This window comes from Danio rerio, chromosome 7, assembly GCF_052040795.2.
Source record: "Danio rerio strain M-AB ecotype USA chromosome 7, GRCz13ab, whole genome shotgun sequence".
NCBI lineage: Eukaryota > Metazoa > Chordata > Actinopteri > Cypriniformes > Danionidae > Danio > Danio rerio.
The window spans coordinates 78,056,335-78,082,500 of NC_141027.1; the positions used below are offsets into that span (position 1 = coordinate 78,056,335).

General features: G+C 35.6%; 2 protein-coding genes across 8 annotated transcripts in view; one reads left to right on the plus strand and one right to left on the minus strand.

Moving 5' to 3' along the window:
- Positions 1–1,530: 1,530 nt before the first annotated feature.
- mettl4 (methyltransferase 4, N6-adenosine) lies at positions 1,531–10,300 on the minus strand. 5 transcript variants are annotated; one of them, XR_015496594.1, is made up of 9 exons: positions 9,967–10,300; positions 9,718–9,783; positions 8,043–8,406; positions 7,854–7,923; positions 5,812–5,986; positions 5,633–5,667; positions 4,767–4,873; positions 3,764–3,849; positions 1,531–3,527 (listed from the first exon to the last, which is right to left on the minus strand). XR_015496594.1 is itself a non-coding variant. In XM_087262454.1 (8 exons), the coding sequence occupies exons 1-8, from the start codon at positions 10,225–10,227 to the stop codon at positions 3,304–3,306; spliced, it is 1,353 nt and encodes a 450-aa protein (XP_087118580.1). In that variant the 5' UTR covers positions 10,228–10,300; the 3' UTR covers positions 1,531–3,303. The 5 variants fall into 5 exon arrangements, 1 of the variants encoding a protein (XP_087118580.1); XR_015496597.1 differs by lacking the exon at positions 5,812–5,986 and adding an exon at positions 5,987–6,039; XR_015496596.1 differs by having other exon boundaries at positions 5,812–6,039.
- A 1,462-nt stretch (positions 10,301–11,762) lies between these two features.
- The window catches only part of smchd1 (structural maintenance of chromosomes flexible hinge domain containing 1), a 70,867-nt gene continuing 56,463 nt past the window's right edge, over positions 11,763–26,166 (plus strand). For all 3 annotated transcript variants that reach the window (XM_087262278.1, XM_087262277.1, XM_087262276.1), the window contains exons 1-11: positions 11,763–12,163; positions 12,254–12,329; positions 14,078–14,236; positions 14,328–14,410; positions 17,816–17,949; positions 20,067–20,181; positions 20,634–20,753; positions 21,150–21,316; positions 22,466–22,556; positions 24,250–24,466; positions 25,882–25,990. Coding sequence is in view for 2 of the 3 variants with exons in the window: in XM_087262277.1 (XP_087118403.1) it covers positions 11,996–12,163; positions 12,254–12,329; positions 14,078–14,236; positions 14,328–14,410; positions 17,816–17,949; positions 20,067–20,181; positions 20,634–20,753; positions 21,150–21,316; positions 22,466–22,556; positions 24,250–24,466; positions 25,882–25,990 (1,439 nt within the window). In the remaining variant the exon portion in view is untranslated. The remainder of the gene's footprint in view (positions 12,164–12,253; positions 12,330–14,077; positions 14,237–14,327; positions 14,411–17,815; positions 17,950–20,066; positions 20,182–20,633; positions 20,754–21,149; positions 21,317–22,465; positions 22,557–24,249; positions 24,467–25,881; positions 25,991–26,166) is intronic.

A 26,166-nucleotide genomic window follows, 5' to 3' on the forward strand; every position in this document is an offset into this window, starting at 1 on the left:
ATTGTCTTGCGTTTAGTTTTGCGAAATATGCGAAGTTCGCCCAACTTTAAAATGATTTTGAGGCAGAGGAGGAGGGAGCTTGCATCGATGGTTTATACATGGTGTTCTTCACAGGAGTTTGTTGGTATGAGAGAGATCATCTCAGGTCTGGTTGGAGCAAATTGTGGCAGGCTTTGATGAGCAGTGGGTCTACTTTGAGCTCCTCCCGTGTGACAGAGCGCCTCACCATATCTATTCATCCTCCATGAGCATGCACCTTATCGTGGTGGAGGGGTTCGTGTGCCTTAGTGATCCTAAGAGCTATGTTGTCAGGGGCTAATGCCCATGGTAGGGTTTCCCAAGGCAGAAAAGTCTTGGGTGACAGGTGACATGTCAGACTTAGGCCCCGTTTGTCAGATCTTGATGCCCAATTCTGATTTGTTGCCTATATCTGATTTTTTTTTGCCTGTCCGTTCTTTTAATTGTGACCCATATTTGATTCATGTGTTTACACTTGCCATACAATTTCATTCACAGGAGTTTGTTGGTATGAGAGAGATCTTAGGTCTGGTGGGAGCAAATTTTGGCGGGCTTTAATGAGGAGCAGTGGGTCTGAAATTTTAGAATGAGCACACACGCTCTTCCTTCTACGTCATTAAACTGCGGAGAAGTACCACATTGTTGCAAGTTTAATGACGTACAACACAGAATGCCTCAAAAAAATATGATCTGCCTGTTTAGATGATAGTCACATTGTCATATATCTGATTTAGATCTGATTTATTCGCACATATGAAGGAGGCCTGAAACCCATCTCTGAATATCCGAATACCTTTTTTGTGTTTACACAGTCATAGAACTAATCCGATCTGTTTTTTAAAGTAATGTTTCACTGAAAACTGTCAGTTTAAATAGTTTAAACTAACTAAATAAATAGTTTAATCTTTCATTTTATAGGTTGCTGATGCTGTTTTCAGGTTTTACTCTTAATGCACTTGACCTACATTTGTAATTCGCCAAATACAAATACGCCAATCGTAATTCAAGTTTCACACTTAAGTCTGTAACCATGAAACTGAATCTGACACTGTGATGGAAAATGTGCGACTGTTGTAGGAATACACAAGGAGCCGGAGCTGGTTAATAAGGCCGATTTCAAATGTCAAGCCGTGGATTTCAGTCATGCATCACAGCTTCTGAGTTTGTCTGTTTTCTTCTCCTGTCCATCACACTGACAGCATCTTTAATGTTTCTGTTTTGTATATTAATTAAATGTACTATTCCGTCGGCATCTCGGTCTTCACATGAATTGACAGAGTGGCAGCTCTCGTAGTAACACGAACTGATATCCTCAAAATGAACAGAAATAGACTCTGATTGCGTAAATTGGTCATGTTTAAAAATGAGAATGTTTTTATTTTGGTGTTTTATCTGTATAGCAATAAGGGCCAAAGGGGGATGGACATTAATTATTGTTTCAGAGTGCGTCTCCACTGCCATTAGTATAATGTAAAAAATTAATAAATAAATGAATATAAAGCAAATAAAACATACAGCATATAAAGTTTATTTAGAAAAACACATGAGCAATACATTATCAAATGCATAAGCATGTAAAACTTTACTGCTAACATTTCAATGCTATTTCTCACTCACTCACTCACAGTATAGTACAAAAAGTATACAAATTATCAGCAAATTACCTCATTAAAATGACTAAAAGACACACACTAAATATTTCTAAAATTTAAACAAACTAAATATTGTCAGGGCAAGCACAAATCCCTCTTTCAGGTTAAACCAGCACAAAGTTCTAAAAATTTGTATTTATTCCTTTTGTTTACTGGTTTTAGCAAAAAAAAATAAAAAATGTCTTTGGTCTTTGTTTTTTTCTTGTAGTGTCAGCATATAATGTATATGTTGCATTTAAAATGATAGGTTGACTTCACTTAGAGTGGGTAAACCTGTTGTCACTTGGAACTGTTAAGTTAACTTAATTTTTATAATCATGCACAGTTAATTTCTTTAATCTTTTAAAAGTCAAATAATCACTTTAAAAGCAACAGGTTTACTCGGCTTTTTAAAGTCAACTAATCATCTTCAGGGTCAACCAATTGCTTTTAAAACATCAGGCTTACTCGCCATTTAAAAGTAAAATTTACCAATCACTTTCAAAGACAAATCTGTTTTAAAAGCAACAGGTTCACTTGTCTTTTAAAAGTAAAATCAACCAATCGCTTTCAAAGACTACTAATCGCTTTTAAAGCAACAGGTTTACTCAACTTTTAAAAGGAAAGTCAACTAATCGCTTTCAAAGACAACTAATCGCTTTCAAAGCAACAGGTTCACTTGTCTTTTAAAAGTAAAGTCAACCAATCGCTTTCAAAGACTACTAATCGCTTTTAAAGCAACAGGTTTACTCAACTTTTAAAAGGAAAGTCTACTAATCGCTTTCAAAGACTACTAATCTCTTTAAAAGCAACAGGTTTACTCGTCTTTTAAAAGGAAAGTCAACTTATCGCTTTCAAAGACAACTAATCGCTTTTAAACCAACAGGTTTACTCAACTTTTAAAAGGAAAGTCAACCAATCGCTTTCAAAGACTACTAATCGCTTTAAAAGCAACAGGTTTACTCAACTTTTAAAAGTAAAGTCAACTAATCACTTTCAAAGACAACTAATCGCTTTAAAAGCAACAGGTTTACTCAACTTTTAAAAGTAAAATCAACTAATCACTTTCAAAGACTACTAATCGCTTTAAAAGCAACAGGTTTACTCAACTTTTAAAAGTAAAATTAACTTATCACTTTCAAAGACAACTAATCGGTTTCAAAGACAACTAATCTCTTTAAAAGCAACAGGTTTACAATAGTCAACTAATTGCTTTCAAAGTCAACTAACTGCTTTAAAATCAATGAGTTTACTTACTTTTCTTAAGTCAACTAATCGCTTTTTTAAAGCAACAGGTTTACTCACTTTTTAAGGTAAAGTCAACTAATTGCTTTTAAAGTCAACAGGTTCACTCGTCTTATATAAGTCAACTAATCACTTTTAAAAGTAACTAATTTACTCACTTTCTAAAGTAAAGTCAACTTATCGCTTTAAAATCAATGAGTTACTTTAAATTTTTGTCAACTTATCACTTTTTACAGTGCTTTTGTTGTTGTTGTTGCTGCTGCTGATAATATTCAATGTTCAAATTCATTCAGACTCGTTCATTCTTGAAAAATAAAACTGCAATCTCAACAATCCAGGTGAAATAAGAGTCTATTCAATTCTATCAACTTCATTTAGATGACCTTCTATCAGCAGTATAAATCTACCTTCAGCGTGCTGTTTCTGGCGTTTCTAATAGACCGGTGGACTGTAAGTGTGAGTGTGTACGCTGTAGTGTGTCAGACGTGGGCTCCTGGTCTGTGTGTCTGCTGAAATAACTGCAGTGCTGGAACTTGAGCACTTCGTTTCCCCAGCAGCTCCAGTCCGACTGCAGACTGCGAGCAAACAGCTCTAAACACCGTGGCTCACGGCGGATATAAGGCTTCAGCACAGCTACAAAACAACAGGGAAAGAATCGGTGTCAAATCAGTATCATCTGTAGCCAAGTAGAAGATGAATAAATGATGACAGAATCTTTATTTTTGAATGAACTGTCCTGTAAAGGTTAATTAATTAATTAAACACTATTTTAAACAATCATCAATCATGGACGTTTATCCTTATTGTGAACAAAATGGAAAGCGCATATAAAAAAGAAAAGAGCATTAAGAAGGATGTGATGATTGCACCTGCTAGTGAAGGTTTATGGGAGTGCAGTGTTGACGGGACGCTGACGAGCAGACGCTGATCTGGAAGCTCATTCACTGCTGAACATCTGAAACACACACAGATGTGGAGATCACAATATGAAGAGGAGGAAGAGGAAACCCTAAAAACACATATGATGGACATAGAAAACAGATAAACATGCATGCACACACATACTGCACACACACACACACACACACACACACACACAAACACAACCACTCACACAGATGCACTCAAATAAAAAAACACATGCATGCACAAATACACACTCACTCACTCACACGAACACACACACACATGCACTCAGACAAACACTTACACACAGACAACCACGCACACAAAACTGCACACACACACACACACACACGCACTCACACACAGATGCACTCAAATAAAAAAACACATGCATGCACAAATACACACACACTCACACACAAACACACATGCATGCACTTACACACAGATGCACTCAAATAAAAAACACATGCATGCACAAATGCACACTCTCACATGAACACACACAAACACACACACACACACACGGGCACTCACACACAGATGCACTCAAATTAAAAAAACAACACATGCATGCACAAATACACACACACACACACACACACACACACACACACACACACATGCATGCATACACACACACAACAGGTTTCCTTGTCTTTAAAAAGTAAAGTCAACACACAACACATGCAAAGACATACACATGAACAACACAAACAGATGAACACAACCATACACACACACAAACATACAAATACATGCACCCTCACACACATATGGATGCACACAAACATGTATTGAGACGAACACACATAAATTTACATCTCACATGCATGTATACACACCACACAAACACATGCATGCACTCAGATAAACACACACAAACAAACACACAGGCACAAAACACAGAACTGCACACAGCCACACATACTCAGCCAAACACACACACACACACACACACATTACCTGTCTGTATGGTCAGAGGTGGAGCGACACCTGCCCAGCACCAGCACTTCATAAGGCTTCTTGTGTTGTGAATCCAGAGGAAACACAAACTCTCCTGATCGAGTCACCTGCAGATTTCAAAGCTCCATTACTGAGAGATTTCCTAAAACTCACACTTTCTGCTTACTTTATTAAAAAAACAACTCATTCAAAAGACGTAGGTTATAAAATCCATCTGAATTAAGTCGTTTAATCTAATCTCTTTATGAATACACAAATTAAAAAAGAACCACAGGTCAACAGGGAGATTGCAAAAGAGCAGCTTCTGCTTGAAACTGGACTGACTGAATATCTACTATTTAAAAATATCCAAACAAATGTAAAATACAGTAAAACAGCCTAAATCTGTTAAAACACGTCGATCTGATGGCGGTTGAGTTTGCATATTATTGAGAGATCGCTAACAGGAACAGTGAACAGCTTCGCCAGAGCGCATCTGAAGCTCATATGCAGGTTTATTTTACATTATATGGCAGAAACACCACTGAGCCTCGCTAGATCCTCCTGTATGGGCGCGTGTCTGTTATAAAACACTCACAGGACATTCATTTGGACGACTATGCGGATATATTAAATAGTTCACACAAAAATACATAAAGAGAAACTTTCACTTTTACATGCTGTAGTTTGTGAATGAACAGACTAACGTGTACTAGTTGCAGACGCGATCATGAGGCTTTTTTTGCGCTGAGTTTGAAGAAACCAATCAGTGACTTCAAAAGCAACAGTGCATTACTGTGATCATTTTAATATAGCATATTATTAATGAAATCCAAAAAATAAAGTATAATATTAAGAGTTAATTTTAAGCTATCTTGTGGACCCACCTGCAAGATCGCTGAGGCCCACCGGTTGAGAATCCCTGCCATAATGCGATTCACAATGGTAAATAAACACTTTATTTACAATTGTTAATTAACAAATATTTTGTACAGCCTATAGAAGACTTTTTGCATGTTTCTAATGTGTGTTGTGGTGTATTTATTTCTTGTGTGTTGACCCACACCTTGACCCACAGCCACTCTGCCAGCACTTCAACAGCCCAGTGAGGATACAGCTCTTCTCTGACGAAACGCCGGTGCTTTGCCCGGTTAGTTACCCACGTTACCACTAAACCACCAGGAGCCGCCAGTGCAGGAACGGGAAGCTTCTTGAGCTGAGACGACGGCAGAGAACTGTACCTGTCAATCACAGCATCATATGACTTCAGTCTAGAGCGCTTCCTCATTACAGGCTGTGGAGGAGAATCATTCGACAAAATTATCCTGCAATTTTCAAAACGCATCACTATTCTCTAGAATTGATTTAGAGGTTAGTGTTGGCACTCTAGGCTAGCTCTTGCGATGCAAGCTAGTTTGTAAGAACAGTTTTTAACTTGCCTAGAGCGCCATCTGCTGTTAAACATGAGCCTAGAGCGCTGTCTGCTGTAAGACACAAGCCTTGAGCGCCATCTGCTGTAAGAGACTCGCCTAGAGCGCTGTCTGCTGTAAGACACTAGCCTTGAGCGCCATCTGCTGTACGACACTAGCCTTGAGCGCCATCTGCTATAAGACACTAGCCTAGAGCACTGTCTGCTGTAAGACACTAGCCTTGAGCGCCATCTGCTGTAAGACACTAGCCTTGAGCACCATCTGCTGTTAAACATGAGCCTAGAGCGCCATCTGCTGTTAATCATGAGCCTAGAGGGCCATCTGCTGTTAAACACTAGCCTAGAGCGCCATCTGCTGTTAAACATGAGCGTAGAGCGCCATCTGCTGTTAAACATGAGCCTAGAACTCCATCTGCTGTTAAACATGAGCCTAGAGAGCCGTCTGCTGTTAAACAGTAGCCAATAAACTAGCCTAGAGCATGTCTGCTGTTAAAAGCTAGCCTAGAGCGCCGTCTGCTGTTAAACACAAGCCTATAAACTAGCCTAGAGCGTCATCTGGTGTTAAACACTGGCCTATAAACTAGCCTAGAGCATGTCTGCTGTTAAACATGAGCCTAGAGCGCTGTCTGCGGTTGAACACTAGCCTATAAACTAGCCTAGAGCATGTCTTCAGTTAAAAGCTAGTCTAGAGTGCCATCTGCTGTTTAACACAAGCCTATAAACTAGCCTAGAGCGCCATGTTGTGTTAAACACTGGCCTATAAACTAGCCTAGAGCATGTTTGCTGTTAAAAGCTAGTCTAGAGTGCCATCTACTGTTAAACAGGAGCCTATAAACTAGCCTAGAGCGCCATGTGGTGTTAAACACTGGCCTATAAACTAGCCTAGAGCATGTTTGCTGTTAAAAGCTAGTCTAGAGTGCCATCTGCTGTTAAACCCAAGCCTAAAAACTAGCCTAGAGCATGACTGCTGTTAACATGAGCCTAGAGCGCCGTCTGCTGTTAAACACAAGCCTATAAACTAGCCTAGAGTGCCATCTGCTGTTAAACACTAGCCTATAAACTAGCCTAGAGAGCTGTCTACTGTTAAACACTAACCTATAAACTAGCCTAGAACAGTTTGCTGTTAAAAACTAGTCTAGAGTGCCATCTGCTATTAAACACTAGCCTATAAACTAGCCTAGAGAGCCATCTAGTGTTAAACACTAGCCTATAAACTAGCCTAGAGTGCCATCTGCTGTTAAACTCTAGCCTATAAACTAGCCTAGAGAGCCATCTAGTGTTAAACACTAGCCTATAAACTAGCCTAAAGCGCAGTCTGCTGTTAAAAACTAGCCTAGAGTGCCATCTGCTGTTAAACACTAGCCTATAAACTAGCCTAGAGAGCCATCTAGTGTTAAACACTAGCCTATAAACTAGCCTAGAGTGCTGTCTGCTGTTAAAAACTAGCCTAGAGTGCCATCTGCTGTTAAACACTAGCCAATAAACTAGTCTAGGGCGCCATCTGTTGTTACACACTAGCCTATAAACTAGCCTAGAGCGCTGTCTGCTGGTAAACACTAGCCTATACCTCATCTATAACAATGCATCTTCAATCATTTTTCATCCCAGCTCTGCTAATAATAAATAATTTCATAGCCATATAACAGGTATGAATGCGTGTCCATGGGGAGTCACTGCACCTGTTGCTTCTTTTGACAGATTTGTTCTCCCAAGGCGGATCGAGGACTATCAGGTCAAACTTGTCTCCACCTGTGATCAACATACAGCAACAATTACAGATCACACAAGAAAATATAAGCAGAGTTGTCTGATTTTTTAAAACACATATCCTCCATTTAAATAACTACTGATCCTGCATCTGAACTCACTGTTGACGAGGGGATCCATGCGCGTGACGTCAGACAGCAGGAATCGGCAGCGTGGGGGCAGCAGGTATCTCTCCCTCATAAACGTGATCTCACAAGCACAGTCGAATGGGTTTTCGGTGATGCTGGAGAATAAATCCAGCGCAGGGTTTTGGCCGTCTCTGCTCAGCGTGTGCACCGGCGACTCCTCTGATAACGGGAGCTGTTTGGCCAGGTCACAGAAAGCAGCGAGTTGACATTCGTGTGCTGATGTGGATTCAGACGGTGTGGATATAGTCTGTGATTCGGTCAGAGCTTCAGTGAAGTATCCACACTGACGTCCAGCTTCCAGAAGAGCCCGAGAGCCCTCCAAAACCACTGAGCGGACCTGAGAAAACAACAAAATAGGCTGTGTAATATAATGATGATGTGCAGCTGAAGTCAGAATTATTAGCCCCCCTGAATTATTAGACTCCCTGTTCATTTCTTCCACAGTTTCTGTTTAACAGAGAGCAGATTTAATCAACACATTTCTAAACATAATAGTTTTAATAACTCATCTCTAATAACTGATTTATTTTCTCTTTGCCATGATGACAGTAAATAATATTTTAATTGATATTTTTTCAAGACACTTCTATACAGCTTAAAGGGACATTTAAAGGCTTAACTAGGTTAATTAGGGTAACCAGGCAGGTTAGGGTAATTAGGCAAGTTATTGTATAATGATGGTTTGTTCTGTAGACTATCGATAAAAAAAATTAGCTTAAAGGGGCAAATAATTTTCACCTTAAAATTGTGTTAAAAAAAATTAAAAACTGCTTTTATTCTAGCCGAAATAAAAAAAATAAGACTTTCTCCAGAAGAAAAAATATTATCAGACATACTGTGAAAATTTCCATGCTCTGTTAAACATAATTTGGGAAATATTTAAAAAAAAGATTTAAATAAATAAATACGGGGGGGCTAATAATTATGACTTCAATGGTATATATCGTGTGGACAAACTAAAAAGTTCATCATGTCATACAATGCACCATCGCTTGATAAATATCATATTTAATTAATTTAATATATTTTTTTTATAAAGACATAATTATAAATTTAAATCAGACATATATCACAATAATAGTGTGATTTCTGTAAATGTGTGATTTCTGTGAATTGGGTAGGCTAAATTGTCCTGAGTGTATGTGTGTGAATGAGTGTGTGTGTATGTGTGTAAGTGAGTGTGTATGGATGTTTCCCAGCAATGGGTTGCAGCTAAAAGGGTATTCGCTGCGTAAAACATATGCTGGATAAGTTGGTGGTTCATTCCTCTGTGGCGACCCCAGATTAATAAAGGGACTAAGCCGAAAAAATTTGCTATATATATACACACACACACACACACACACACACACACACACACACTATATATATATATATATATATATATATATATATATATATATACACGCAAACACACATGTATATAATTTAAAATATTTACATATATAAAAATATTTATATAAAATTGTATGTAGATGTGTGTATTTATATATACATATTATATAGTAACATAATAAAATACTCAATAAAACAAAATAATTATATGTGAACTTTTACGTTGTATCCGATCAGTCGCAATTAACCTTTTAAAAGCCATAAAAAAATCTAAAATTAAAATAAAATATTTATTTTTAAATATCATCATCACCTTGTCATGATAAATATTGGCTTCTATCTCCCCTGTATTTAGGTCATGATGCTTTCTCTTTCGTTTCTGCAAAACACACACACACACACACACACACACACACACACACACACACACACACACACACACACACACACACAAAGAAAAACAGGAGACTTTTAACAAAATCTAGCCAAGTAAATCATAACAAAGACATCAAAGTAACAATAATAAAGTGTCCGCAATGCTTTGTACAGTTTTATCGCCTACCTTTCGTGTTTGTAGCTCGATCTTTTCATGTTCAGCACTGTCATGTTTACCAGAATCTAACGGAAATCCGCTCATAGCTGTACTTTGCTGCATATGAGGCATCAGGATATTAAAATACTGCCTCTTGAAGCAGCATGTGAAGTGTGTGTTTTCTTCGAGCCCATTGGCTTCATTATAACAAACACAGCGCTGGAAATCCTTGTCTATATGAGAGCTGGAGTCCAGCAACCAGCCCCAGGAGTTACAACACACTACAGACATTTACTAGACATTAGTGGAAACACCGCTGATAATGTTCAAACAGGTTCATTTTAACGCATGTTATTTTACTGCTGCTTCTTCAGTTCTAGCAGGGGGATGTTATTGAGACAATCAACTCTCAGTGCTTTACCGCCACTTGCTGGAGGAACACCAGATCTTATTTGCAAACTGATCCGGGAACATTCATTATACACTTATATCAAATTAATTTAGGGTAAAAAAACAAGTGGAAAACCAGGTTCATAAATAAGAAATTACAAATCATTTCCAGTATTATTTATTATTAGCATTAAAAAAAAAATTATATATATATATATATATATATATATATATATATATATATATATATATATATATATATATATATATATATATATATATATATATATATATATATATATATATATATATATATATAATTATTATTATTATATTATTATTAACTTTTTTGCATTGAAATAAATTCATTATATATAACAGTGTATTATTATTATTTATTATATTTATTTGAGTGTATTTATTAAACTTTTTTGCACTGAAATAAATTCATTTTATATAAAAGTGTATAAATATTTATTATATTTATTATAGTGTATTTATTTCCCTTTTTGCACTGAAATAAATTCATTACGTATAATAGTGTTTTATTATTTAGTATATTTATTTTAGCATATTTATTTAATCTTTTGTCCAAAAAAATTAATCATATATAAAAGTGTATTATTTTTTATTTATTATATTTATTTTAGTGTATTTATTTTGGTGTATTTATTTTTTGCACTGAATATATTCATTTTGTATAATAGTGTATTATTATTTATTATATTTATTTTAGTATATTTACTTTAGTGAATTTATTTAGTTTTTTTTGCACTGAAATACATTTATTAAGTGTATTATTATTATTAAGTATATTTATTTTAGTGTATTTATTTTACTTTTTTGCACTAAAATAAATTCATTATGTGTGTGTTATTATTTTTATTTTAGAGTATTTATTAAACTTTTTTGCACTGAAATAAATTAATTAAATATAATAGCGTATTATTATTCAGTAAATTTATTTTATGCATTTAAATTTATTATGCATTTATTTATAATGCATTTTTAGAATAATAATTATATATATATATATATATATATATATATATATATATATATATATATATATATATATATATATATATATATATATATATATATATATATATATATATATATATACTAAAGTAACTATTACTACCACTTATTATTATTATTATTAAATAACATTTTGTAAAATATATGTACATTTTGTATTACTGTTATTATTTTTAATAAACCCATATAAAAATAAAATGCTCTATTCCACTATTATTATTATTATCATCATTCTTCTTTTTCATATTATTATTATTATTATTATTATTATTATTATTATTAATAATAATATCACCATCCTCCTTTCCTGTAGGTGGCGAAGTTCACAGCATTTGTCAGTCTGCTTGCCTTAACTCATTCCTCATTAAAGAACAAGCCCTGATGCTGCTGCAGCTGCAGATGTAGCTGGTCCTCCTGGCGCGAAACCTTTCAAATTTACAGCCGTAACAAAAAAATATTATATAACGTCAAACTTAAATGATAAAACTCCACATTTTAGCGACAAACAATAGAAATCCGATGTAAACCCCCAGAAGAGCGTGTCAGATGCGCAGCGCTGAAGCCGGACATTGTTGTTGTTGTTGTTTGTTTTTAGCGTAATGTCTGAAAAGTGACGGTTGTGGAAGTGATGGAGAACCAGCTGTTGACCGCGGGCGCTGGAGAAACGCAGCCCGAAAAGAAGCATCAAAAGTCGGTTGTGGTGTATGACTGTCGGCCCGGCAGCAGCGCTGCTCCACCGCGGACTTTCGACATCTCCAACGCAGATTTTACCAGCTTCCTGCAGGCTCTCGTTCGGGTGAAGATGCTTATTTTCTGCGTACACTTGCTGGATCTCTTTATGTTTGCTTTATTTGTGACTTTTAATCATGATTTATTGTCATTTTAGGAGTTCTCGCTGTCGAATGATGAGACTTTCGTTATTAGCACGACAGACCGAAAGGAAATCGACCAAGAGCTTTACAGTAAGTGCTGTAACGTTATATTTATTTATTATTATTAGAAATTTATCAAAAATGTTTACGTTACGTGTTTGGTTTTGTATTATTTATTTGTTTTATAAGTGTTTTTATTTTTTAAGTATTTTTTATTGGATTTTAAAGCTTCAAAGGCTTTAAAGCTTTTTTATTAGATTTGATAACTGCAAAATAAAATACGTAATGATGTGCATAATAATAATAATAAAACTTCAGTAATTTTGAATTTTCCTTCGGCTTAGTCCCTTTATTAATATATAAAAAGCTAATAAGTAATTTTGTTACAGTTTTTAAACAAATATGATAAAATCAGTACATTAAAAAACTTAGTTTGTTAGTAATGTTTTCTTATTAGTCTTAAGTCAGGGGTCATCAAACTTGATCCTGAAGGGCTGGTGTCCTGCAGGATTCAGCTCGCACCCTAATCAAACACACCAGAACCAGCTAATTTTACTAAGCTCTTTCTAGATAAACTTTAAAGTTGAAACCTCCAGATAAGTGTATTGAGGCAAGTTGGAGCTCAACTTTGCAGGACACCGGCCCTCCAGGAACTAGATTGCTGACCCCTAACAGCGTTTAATTGACTGTTTTATTTGTTTTCATTTTATTTGTCATTTTGTCTGTGTTTTTACACCAGGAGCTAAACAATAACAGTGTTGCACTGATTAAATATTATTCTATTTATTTAATACATTAATTTTTTAGTAGTTTATATATAATATATATATATATATATATATATATATATATATATATATATATATATATATATATATATATATATATATATATATAATATAAAATGTTATATATAATAGTTTGTATAAATATATATAAAGTATAACATGTATAAAGTATTTATCAAAGTTACGTTCACAATTTAAATCTTATATTTGTACTTGCTCAACTACTTTCATTTTGTTGACAGTTTTTCAATATAATGTAGATGTAACAAATGACATTTTAGATATTTAAATTTATTTAAATTTTAGATTATTACATGAACAAATTACAGTTTAGATGTTTAAATGTATTACAATTTTAGATATTTACATTTTAGATATGTAAATAAAGAATACATTTAATTTTTTATTTATAATTTATTTATTTATTTTTTAATTATTTATATTTATATATAGCTCTTTATATGTTTGTGTGTGCGTGCGTGGGTGTATGTGTGCGTCTGTGCGTGTGTGCGCGTGCACGTGTGTGTTACGTTCAGAAATTAAATGCTATATTTGTACTTGCTCAGCTACTTTCATTTTGTTGACAGTTTTTGTAATGTAGATTTAACAAATTACATTTAATATATTTAAATGTATTAAAATGTTAGATATTTACATTAATAAATTACATTTTAGATATTTAAATGTATTAATTTTAGACATTTACATTTTAGATATGTAAATAAATAATATTTATTTGATCAATTAACTGAATTTGTTTTCTTTTCTCTTGTTTTCAGCTACTTTTATTTTGTTTACAGTTTTCAATATAATGTAGATTTAACAAACTGCATTTTAGATATTTAAATGTATTAAAATGTTAGATCCTTACATTTTAGACACTTAAATAATTTTATTTATTTAATAAATGTAATTGCATTTATTTCTATTTGTTTACTGTTTACTGTTAAACTCTAAAAATAAATTAATAAATTATTGACTGTTAGTGAACTTGTGTAAAAATGGTTGTTTATTTCCTGATATGGTGTTGTTTATGTTGTGGTGTATCAGAGGAGCTGGTGCACGGGAAAACCTTGCAGCTGATGACTTCTGTAAATCAGGAGCTTCCAGTGGCGACTCAGGAGCGGATCGACTATCTGCCACACTATCATACCCTGGTGCAATGTGGCATGTACGAGTATTACGCCAGCGAAGGACAGAAAGCGTTGCGTAAGTCTGAAATCACACCTCCGCCATGCTGATGTAGATGAACTCAGACACAGATTAACATGTGCTTCTCTCTCTGTGGTGTTACTTTCAGCCTATGCGTTTGCAGAGCTCATTGATAATGCACTGTCAGCCACCAGGAGAAACACTGACATCAGGAGGATTGAAATCAGACTGGTTAGTAAACAAAAATTAAGACTAAAAACTACAAAACAGAAAAAAACGACAATACTAAAAACACAGAGACATGCACAGGTTTGTTTTTGTGACTTGTGGGGACATTATATAGGTTTCCATTGATTTTTATACTGTGCAAACTTTTCTATTTTTTTATTGCCCTAACCCCACCCTATCCCTAAACCACTACGTTTTTGTAATACCTGTGTAAAACCTATGTTGTTACACAGATTAACATTATAGTCTTTGTCTTTCGTGCATTATGTTGTAATTAATAACTTCACATGAATCTGTGTGCTGACGACGTATGCATTATTTCTGCACTAAATTATCTGTTATTGTTGCATTCTTTCTAGAACTTGCAGTGATTAATGTGTTGACTGCCTTTTTTAGCAGTAAAATTAGCCCGGGTGCTAATGTTTCATTATTAATTAAATGAAAGTGTTGACAGTTGTTACGAACTCTAATCTTGCTTGGCTCCACAAAGCAAGTCAGACCTGTAACAATAAATAATATTAAATTAAAATAATTAGAACTCTTTTAAATTAATGAGGAGCCTGGAGTCTCATCTCCCGTTCAAAATGGAAAAAACCACAACAAAGACGAACGACCAAGGAAATAACGTAAAGTCAAATTTATTTGACTTTAAACTTCAAAAGGAGACAATAAAAATCTTGCAGAGGTCAAAAATAGCAAACAAAACTCAACAACTAACTAAGTTTTTAACCCTCTTACCTGCACATGAAATTAAGCAAATAAAATAACATTCACTTACCTCCCTACTAACCACAAAACATGAGGAAAATGTAACAAAACAAAAAGGCACCCTCCTCAGCACACTTGTCTCCGTATAGATCTCAAAGTCAGCACTCAGCGTTCACTTTCAACAATTCAGCAGAGTAAATACGACACAGTTTCTACTTCACAACACAAGCCGGGAGAGAGGAGACTCTCTGAACGACGTTCCAGTCCCGTTTAAATTGTCTTCACCAACAAGCTGGCCTCCACATGCTGGCACCTGATTCACCGCACCTGTGCGGTAATGATGAAACCTATACGAGACAGAGGCGGAGAGAAAAGAACCACAAGCGTATGCAATGCACACATAAAAACAAACAAAAAACTCACTACTTAAGATATTTATTTATATTATTGTTTTTATATTATTATTTAATTAATTAAAGAAAATGCTTAACAACAGTGCATTTGTTTTGCACTAAAATAGTCGTTATTGTTGCATTATTTTTGTGTTATGAGCTGTCAAGCAGTACATGGACATGTTTTTCCTGCAAAACATTTGCATCTTGTGTTTTATTGATGAAGTCACCAGCAACTAGTCGATGTGAACTTGGCTTGAGTAGCATAAATGAGTGCACCCCTCACTGATCTCTCTTTAATATTAATACTAATATTTTTGGTATGATTAAATATTTTCTATATTTCCTTCATATTAATATTTTCTATATGGTATATTAATATATTTGTCATTAGATTAGATTGGATTAGTCAGTACCAAAGACAAAACTGCATCGAACCTTTAAAAAAAAAAGCTTCAATTCCAAAAATCAGTACATTCAAAAGAATGTTGGGCAACAAAATTACATAATATTTTAATAAACATGAAAAATTAAGAGAAACATAAAACATATACAGTTGAAGTCAGAATTATTAGCCCCCCCTGTTTATTTTTTCCCCAATTTCTGTTTAAAGGAGAGCAGATTTTCTCAACACATTTCTAAACATAATAGTTTTAATAACTCATTTCTAATAACTGATTTCTTTTATCTTTGTCATGATGAAAGTAAATAATATTTGACAAGATATTTTTCAAGACTTCTATAAAGCTTGACATTTAAAAGCTTAACTAGATTAATTAGGTTAACTTGGCAGGTTAGGGTAATTAGGCAAGTTATTGTATAACAGTGGTTTGTTCTGTAGACTATCAAGAAAAAAAAAGTAGCTTAAAGAAGCTAATAATATTGTCCTTAAAATGTTGTTTAAAAAATTAAAACTGCTTTTATTCTAGCCGAAATAAAACAAATAAGACTTTCTCCAGAAGAAAAAATATTATCAGACATACTGTGAAAATTTGCTTGCTCGGTAATCATCATTTGGAAAGTATTTAAAAAGAAAAAATAATTCAAAAGGGGGGCTAATAATAATAATCTGACTTCAACTGAACATTCGTTGACTTTTTGTTGTTGTTGCAATAACTTGCAAATTCTTGTTTTTTTTTCATTGCATTAGTGTGGTTTTGGTTTTATTGTTTGTTCAAACAATTATTTTAGTTATTAATAAGAGGTTTGCACAGGAGTTAGTGTAAGCTATGCAAACACTAAACTGCTTTGGTCGACACAGGATGTGTGTTTTTTTTAACTCTAACTAGAACTCAAACTGAAACTAAATGTTTCCTAGTACTGGGTTGTGGCTGGAAGGGCATCCGCTGTGTAAAACGTATGCCGGAATAGTTGGCGGTTCATTCTACTGTGGTCACCCCTGATAAATAAGAGACTAAGCCAAAGGAAAATGAATAAATAGTAAATATATCAAGGCATAATGGGAATATGTTCACCATATTTAAACCATTAATGAAGCTAACTAAAACTAAACTGAAATGTACAGCAAATTTTTTAATATTATTGAATTAAAAACCAACACCCTTAAAAAAAAAAAAAAAAAAAAAAAATATATATATATATATATATATTATAAATTAATTATTATTATATATATTATAAAAATTAATATATATTATAAATGTATATTATTATTATTATTATTATTCCCAAAATTATTCTCACTGTAAGTTACTTTTATTCAACCAGCAAGTGTTTTGTTGATCTGAAATGACACAAGCTTCTCTTAAAAGATAACAAGATGATGTACAAGAGGCATCCTTGTGGGAAATAATATTTCTCAGCTTTTATTTATTTATTCATTCATTTTTATACTTGTTCCTTAATTCATCAGGGGTCGCCACAGCGGAATGAATCGTCAACTTATCCAGCATATGCCCTTCCAGCTGCAACCCAATACTGGGAAACATCCATACACTCTCCTTCACACACACACACTCATACACTACGGCCAATTTAGCTTATTCAATTCCCCTACAGCGCATGTGTTTGGACTGTGAGGGAAACTGGAGCCACTGGAGGAAACACGGGGAGAACATGCAAACTCCACACAGAAATGCCAACTGACCCAGCTCTGACCTAAACCAGTGACATTCTTGCTATGAGGCGACAGTGCTAACCACTGAGCCATCATGTCGCCGAAGCTTTTATTTACATTTACACACACGTTAGGCTTCCGCTTTACACTGTAGTTGACATGAACAAACAATAAATCAAATCACGTTAATAGCAACGAGCAGTTAACACATTTCCTGTGTGTGTGTTCCAGCTGTTTGATGAGGCTCAGGGAGGACCTGCGGTTGTGGTGATGGACAATGGCTGTGGGATGACCTCCAAACAGCTCAACAACTGGGCTGTTTACCGTCTTTCCAAGTTCATCCGAGAAAACAGCACATTTCAAAGGTGCGGTCTTCATAATCATACATGCACTTCTTTGTTATATAATGCAATAAGCCTGTTCAGAATTGCTCTTAAAGGTCTCGTGAAGTGCATTGAAATGTGTATTTTTTTTATTAGATGTTTGGTGTAATTTCACCTGAAACATGAAGAGAGGGCGGCACATTGTGTAGCTTCTCCTCTACAGCCAATAGCATTTTGTTTCATCACAGCTCTGCCAGTTTAGTGGTTGAGATCAGGAGTAACAAATGAAAAGCAAATGAGAGGTGTCTTGAAGGGGGCGGGGCATGTCAGATACAAGAGCACAAGAGAGTAGTTTGCATTCATTCATTCATTGTCTTTTATTTTGAAAACGCATAAGTTTTGCTACGATTTAGTCTCCACTACACTTCCTAATTAACTATTTAGTCTCCACTACACTTCCTAATCTGCAATTGCCTCTCTAAATATCACACTAACTGTACCAAAAAAAAAAAAAAAAATACTAATACTACTAATACTTCCCTTCTTAGACTTTACAGACCTGAAACTTGCCTATAGCACTTATTCATTGTTGCTCTTGGTTGTGTAAATTGCTTCCTTGTCCTCATTTGTAAGTCGCTTTGGATAAAAGCGTCTGCTAAATGACTAAATGTAAATGTAAATGATTACACCATCCGTCCACACTACGCCAGAGTTTTCGAGCACCGAAAATGGATCATTTTGGAAACGCTGGAGAGGCTGTTTGCATTCAGAAACGCTGCTGCTCCGTCTCAGTGTGGATGGGGGAAAACGGAGACACCTTAAAATGGAGGCGGGGCTGCTGAGAATCGCTACCTGATTGGGGCTTTTGTGTCATTGCGTATGCTTTCCTTATTCGTCAAACGCTACCGTAAGACAGCAGACCAGCTTTCACTGTAAACAACAACATGGACGCAGAAACGGTAGCATTGTTTGCACTATTGTCTGTTTTAGGCGCCATTGTGCAGTTATTCATTTGTTACGATTAGTAACAACTCGACCTTGTCGTCTGTCCACAAAAATACCTCTCTTGCTTTCTTTGCCATCGGGTTCATTGCTCAACCGGCGTTTGTTGACTAACAATAACCAAATGCCGAGCGAGACACATGCTTCCTGTTTATACTAGAACACGCATGCCCAGAATGCGCGAATGCTCACGTGATATACGTTTTTGGTGGTGTAGTGTGGACGGAGATATGTCCAGAGACGCTAGTTGAAACGCTAGTGTGGACGCGGATTGCTTATGATCTAAAATGCCATATTAAAACTAAAACCCAGTAGTGTAAACGGGCCCTCATTTATGTAGTCAAGTGTAAACGCAAACGCTTTCCCAAAGCGGATCAGAGAAAAAACATAAAGTGACCATGTGTTAATAGGCCCATAAAGATGTTGATTTTTACACACAGCCTCAGCACTGACACCTTAACAAAACCAGTAAATGAGAGTAAAGGAAACAACCCCCACTGTGAGCTCCAATCAATATGGCTCCTCCAGATAACAGTACTAGGGCATTCAAGCAGAACTAGGTCACAAAAACTACTCGCATGTAAAGATTATCACACAGTTTGTTTCCTGCTTTCAGTAGGAAGATTAGATACTTGCAAAACGCATTCACTGGAAGATGTATTGAATCTAATCATTCTTGTCATGCACTCTTTAAATGCCTAATGCAATGTAACAGACATCCTGTAGTGTCAAATGTTTTTGTTGTGATAAATTGCTGAAGCTTTTGTCATGGTGAAAAAAAATCCTCGTAACAATTTGCATGAACAATTTTCAAGTAAACTTTACTATCTTATATCTGGTACAATTAACTTGTCAAATCTCAGGTAAAATTTAATTTAGGAGCGTTAGGTTAAACATCGAGTAAAAGTAATTGAATCTCTTTAATTTTGAGTTTATATTTAAATTTAATTAATCAAGCAATGTCAAGTTCTTGTTTTAGCAGAAGGAACATTGCTTTTATCAATTTAAATTAATCTTATTAATTTCAAATTAGTACATTTAGTGTAACTTAGTTTAATTAAGACACACATTTCCACTCACTTGAATAGATTTAGTTGCAAATTGTCTTATGGGGGTTTGATTAAACATGAGTTGTTTTTTTTTAATTGTGGATGCAGTGAAGAAGCCGGTTATGTGCAACCAGATCCAGTTCCACGCAGTCTGAACAGTGACATCTCATATTTTGGAGTCGGAGGAAAACAGGCTGTGTTTTACATCGGCCAGTCTGTCAGGGTATGTTTGCATCCAGTTCACTTACTTTTTCTGCAACATGTGAAATACTTGAAAATGAATGCAATGGATAGCCAGAAAAGCTGAAACGTGGGATGCTTTTCAGTGTTAAAATGCATTGCAAAGATATTTCAATGTAATTAGTATTGCAACATTAAATATGTTTATTAATTTGATTGCACTTTCAGTAAATGAACAAACTTTATTAGAGAACGTAAAGTAAAAAGCTCTAATAATAATTTATTCTTAGAAGAATATTGTTAACAAACACGTTCATTGAGCAACAGCAAAATAAAAAGCTCATGAACTTCAGCCTTTTTATTTTGTACTGTAATAAGTAAATAAAAAGATAATAAATATTGTTTCTGTAAAAGAGGACATTAAAACGAATAGAAGACTTGAAGTTAATAACCATTGTGAAACGTACAGTAATGCATTGATTATGTGCGTTTCAGATGATCAGTAAACCTGCGAGCTCTCCAGATGTCCATGAATTTATCATGTCTAAAGACGACTTTGAGCGCAAGGAGAGAAACAAGGAAGACATTTATTCGGGCTTTATTAGAAACAGGAAGGTGAGTGAGGTGTGAATCATCATGTGTGAATCACTGGGTTGGAAATGACAAATATTTGAATATTCACAAATATGTTTGTGCACTCACTTTAGGTGGTTTTAGACCCAATGCTAACACGAGGATCACATTTGCTGAATAAACTCTGACTTGGTGAACATTACACCCATGTGACCAATCAGCTGCTTCCATTTTGCTTGCCTTGTTTACTTTTTGTTGCTAGGTTGCCAATACTACAGTCAGCTGCTCTAACTTGATGAAAATGCGTCTAATTTGCATTTGACATTATTTATTTGTTTTATTTGCGAGATTTGAAAAGGTTTGTTGCACAATAGGATGGTCACCCGGCTATTGTTGGCTTCTGGATTTAGTTTCAAAGCGTGTGTGTTTTCTGTGCAGCCCGGAGATTGTTCACATGTGGACAAAAGCGAGGAGATGTTTCTGCAGTCCATTATGAGAGAAGAAATTGGAAAGGAGAGTTTTACAGCAGTCGTCATCACTGGGATACAACAGGAGCACATCAATTATCTTAAACAGCATTTCATTCTGTGGACCAGAGAGTTGGCGTGCGTCTCAAAATCACACACACCCACACACAACCTTAAGATTGCATATTGCTTGTCATTTATTTAGAGTTATTTAGCTTGAGCTTTTAGGTTATATTGGTATTTCTTTTTGTCGTTAAGGCACATCAATATTAATGGCAGTAAATATATATATATATATACACACACAGTTGAAGTTAGAATTACTTACCCCCCTGTTTATTTTTTTCCTCAATTTTTGTTTAACAAAGATTTTTTCAACACATTTCTAAATATAATAGTTTTAATAACTCATCTCTAATAACTTGTTTATTTTATCTTTGACAGGATGGCAGTAAATAATATTTGACTAGATATTTTTTCAAGACACTATACAGCTTAAAGGGACATTTAAAGGCGTAACTAGGGTAAATAGGTTAACTAGGCAGGTTAGGGTAATTAGGCAAGTTATTGTATAATGATGGTTTGTTCTGTAGATTATCGGAAAAATAAAGCTTAAAGGGGCTAATAATATTGACCTTAAAATGGCTTTTAAAAAATTAAAAACTGCTTTTATTATAGCCGAAATGAAACAAATAAGACTTTCTTCAGAAGAAAAAAATATTATCAGACACACTGTGAAAATTTCCTTGCTCTGTTATTCTTGCTTTTGCTCTGAATTCTGACTTCAACTGTATATATAGGGCAGCAGGGTGAAGCAGTAAGCTAAATTGTCTGTAGTGCATGTACGTGAATGCAAGAGTGTATGGGTGTTTCCCAGTGATTTGTTGCAGCTGGAAGGGCATCCGCAAAACATATGCCGGATAAGTTGGAGGTTATTCCACTGTGGCAACCCCAGATTAGTAAAGAGACTAAGCCCTTCAAATAAATGAAGGAATAATGTAAAGAAATCATATTATGATAAAATAATACATATCTAGATTTGATTATATCCCATGCATTTTCTACAATAAAGAAATAACTGATATAATGGTAATTTGTTGATTTTGTTGTTTAGATTTTGGGGATTTTGCATTGTTTTTATGTATTGAACTACACAGCTGTCAACAACAAACAATTGAACATTTTTTTTATTTTTAAGCTTCTAATGCTAAGAGCTTTATTTTAATTCAGGAGTTTATTACATCAAGGTCAGCCATGAGTTATTCACTGCTGTTTACTGTATTTCAGACATACTTACCATTATTATATACATGGAGTCGATGGAAACGTCAAAAATGAAATGAAAAAAACTGAATCTTCCTCCAACATTGACATTCAGGTACAGATGCATGTGTGTTTTCTGCATTGAGAGATTTTATGCAAGCTTATACCAACAATTATTTAATGTCATTTGCTCAATTGTGACATTTTAAATATTAAAACTTCACGTTACATATATTGTGTCAAGAATTTTTCTGATCACGTTTTCAGTGGAACAAACTGTATTTGTCATTAAATTGTCACATTAAAAGTATCGTTACTCTCAAACTATTTTAAAGACCCTTATTAATGTTTAATTACATTTTAATGACAAATTTAGCTTGTAGCAATATATTTACTTTTACATTTAGTCATTTAGCAGACGCTTTTATCCAAAGCGACTTACAAATAAGGACAAGGAAGCAATTTACACAACTATAAGAGCAACAATGAATAAGTGCTACAGGCAAGTTTCAGGTCTGTAAAGTCTAAGAAGGAAAGTATTAGTAAATGTTTTTATTTATTTATTTATTTATTTATTTTTGAGTACAGTTAGTGGTATATCCAGAGAGGCAATTGCAGATTAGGAAGTGAAGTGGAGACTAAATAGTTGAGTTTTTAGTCGTTTCTTGAAAACAGTGAGTGACTCTGCCGTTCTGATGCAGTTAGGGAGTTCATTCCAACAACTGGGCAGATTGAACGTGAGCGTTCGGGAAAGTGATATCTTCCCTCTTTGGGATGGAACCACAAGGCGACGTTCATTCACAGAACGCAAGTTTCTGGAGGGCACATACATCTGCAGAAGTGAGAGCAGATAAGAAGGGGCGCAGCCAGAAATCGCTTTGTAAGCAAACATCAGAGCTTTGAATTTGATGCGAGCAGCAACTGGCAGCCAGTGCAAACGGATGAGCAGCGGAGTGACATGTGCTCTTTTAGGTTCATTAAAGACCACTCGTGCTGCTGCGTTCTGGAGCAGCTGAAGAGGCTTGATAGAGTTAGCTGGAAGCCCCGCTAGCAGAGAGTTGCAGTAATCCAGTTTAGAGAGAACAAGAGCTTGAACAAGGAGTTGAGCTGCATGTTCAGATAAGAAGGGTCGGATCTTTCTGATGTTACAGAGTGCGAATCTGCACGATCGAGCAGTTCTAGAGATGTGGTCAGAAGTTTAGTTGGTCATCAATCGTTACTCCAAGGCTTTTCACCATTTTGGATGCAGTAATGTTTGCCCCATCCGTCTGGATTGAAAAGTTATGGTGTAGAGTCGGGTTGGCAGAAACTACAAGCATTTCCGTTTTCGCGAGGTTAAGCTGGAGATGATGATCTTTCATCCAGTGTGAAATGTCCAACAGGCAGGCTGAGATGCGAGCTGGAACCGAGGGATCATCAGTATTTGCGGTAAAAATATATATACATTAATGATGCTGTTATAAAATTCATGACATATTTATAACAGCTTCATGACAGTCATGTTTATGACAGATTTATGATGAGTTCTGTTGTCTTGGTAATGTCAAGTTGCCATGAAAAATACGAAAACAGATTGTGATGTATTTATGTCAAGCTGTCATAGCAAACAATGTCATCTTTTGCATTTAAAATGTCACAGCTGAGCAAAAAACACTTAATAACATGGTGTTATAAGCATGCATAAACTCTCATTGACATTCATGCCATGATTATAAAGGTTTCATGACCGTCTTATGAACACCCCTTCAAGTAAAGTGTTTTATTTTTAGTCTTTGTTATTCGTGATGTTTTCTCTGAATCTCCCTCAGATCAGTTTGTTTGAGCGCTCGACTCGAGTCCCCCGTATCATTAATCTGCGGGAGGTGGATAACGACATGCAGACACTCTATGTCCGGTCATCTGCTAACACGTTTGAGTTTAAAGCCACCGGAGCCAAAGATTCATTAGTGGAGGGATTGATCCGATATCATCCTTTTCTCTACGATCGAGAAACTTTCCCTGTGGATCCATACGCTGCTTCAGCAGGTACTGTGATCAGCTCTCAAACAGACACATGAGATGGGTTTAGAGGGGTCAAACAATATGTAAAAAAACTTATATACTCACCGGCCACTTTATTAGGTACACCTTACTAGTACTGAGTTGGACCCCCGTTTGCATTCAGAACTGCCTTAATCCTTTATGGCATAGATTCAACAAGGTACTGGGAATATTCCTTAGAGATTTTGGTCCAGGTTGTCATGACAGCATCACGCAGTTGCTCCAGATTTGTCGGCTGCACATCCATGATGCCAATCTCCCGTTCCACCACATCCCAAAGGTGCTCTGTTGGATTGAGCTCTGGTGACTTTGGTGGCCATTTGAGTACAGTGAACTCATCGTCATGTTCAAGAAACCAGTCTGAGTTGATTCACGCTTTATAACATGGCGTATAATCCTGCTGGAAGTAGCCATCAGAAGATGGAGACACTGTGGTCATAAAGGGATGGACATGGTCAGCAAGAATACTCAGGTAGGCTGTGGTCTTGACATGATGCTCATTTAGTACTAATGTGCCCAAAGTGTGCCAAGAAAATATCCCCACACCATTACACCACCACCACCAGCCTGAACCGCTGATACAAGGCAGGATGGATATATGCTTTCATGTTGTTGATGCTAAATTCTGACCCGACCATCAGAATGTGGCAGCAGAAATGGAGACTCATCAGAGCAGGCAACGTTTCTCCAATCTTCTCTTGTCCAGTTTTGGTGAGCCTGTGTGAATTGTAGCCTCAGTTTCCTGTTCTTAGCTGACAGGAGCGGCCCCTGGTGTGGTCTTCTGCTGCTGTAGCCCATCCGCCTCAAGGTTGGACGTGTGGTGTGTTTAGAGATGCTCTTCTGCAGACCTCGGTTGTAACGAGTGTTTAATTGAGTTACTGTTGCCTTTCTATCAGCTGGAACCAGTCTGGCCATTCTCCTCTGACATCTGGCATCAACAAGGCATTTGCACCAACAGAACTGCCGCTCACTGGACATTTTCTCTTTTCAAACCATTCTCTGTGAACCCTAAAGATGGTTGTGCGTGAAAATTCCAGTAGATCAACAGTTTCTGAAATACTAACAACTAAATAGCTAAATAACAACCATGCCATGTCTTTCTTCCCCATTCTGATGCTCACTTTGAACTGCAGCAGATCGTTTTGACCATGTCTACATGCCTAAATGCATTGAGTTGCTGCCATGTGATTGGCTAATTAGAAATTTGCTTTAACGAGCTGTTAGACAGTTGTACCTAATAAAGTGGCCAGTGAGTGTACATCTTGAAGATAAAAAAACATAATAAGTGGGTCATTCCACATTATTTAATAAAGTGGTTCTGCAATAAAAGCCAATTTCAGTTTGAGTGCTGATATAGTGTGCCAGATATATTTATACATGTCCTGTGTTTGGTTCTTCAGAGGATGAAGATGAAGAATTAGAAGTTTTAAATCCTGAAGGCCGTGGCAAGCGTCCCATCTTTGAGTGTTTCTGGAACGGCCGGCTCATTCCCTACACCACAGTCTCAGAGTAAGCTTCTGATTTAATATGTGCCAGTGAGCGTTTAATTGTCTAGTGGTCAAATATTAATAATGAATTTGTCTAGCCAACCCTTTGTATTTGTTTTAACAAAAATATTCATTTGTATCAGGGGTGTAAAATACTTTGACTGTACTTTAAAGGTCCCGTGAAGTGCTTTAAAATGT

What these genes read in the sequence shown, in the direction of transcription:
- mettl4 (XM_087262454.1), bottom strand. Translation starts at nt 10,227, where the DNA reads ATGTCTGTAGTGTGTTGTAACTCCTGGGGCTGGTTGCTGGACTCCAGC. An exon ending in CCAATATTTATCATGACAAG is followed by an intron (nt 8,407 to 9,717) that starts GTGATGATGATA and finishes TTGTTTTCTCAG; the next exon opens with GTCCGCTCAGTGGTTTTGGA. An exon ending in TCTGTCAAAAGAAGCAACAG is followed by an intron (nt 5,987 to 7,853) that starts GTGCAGTGACTC and finishes TGTGATTGACAG; the next exon opens with GTACAGTTCTCTGCCGTCGT.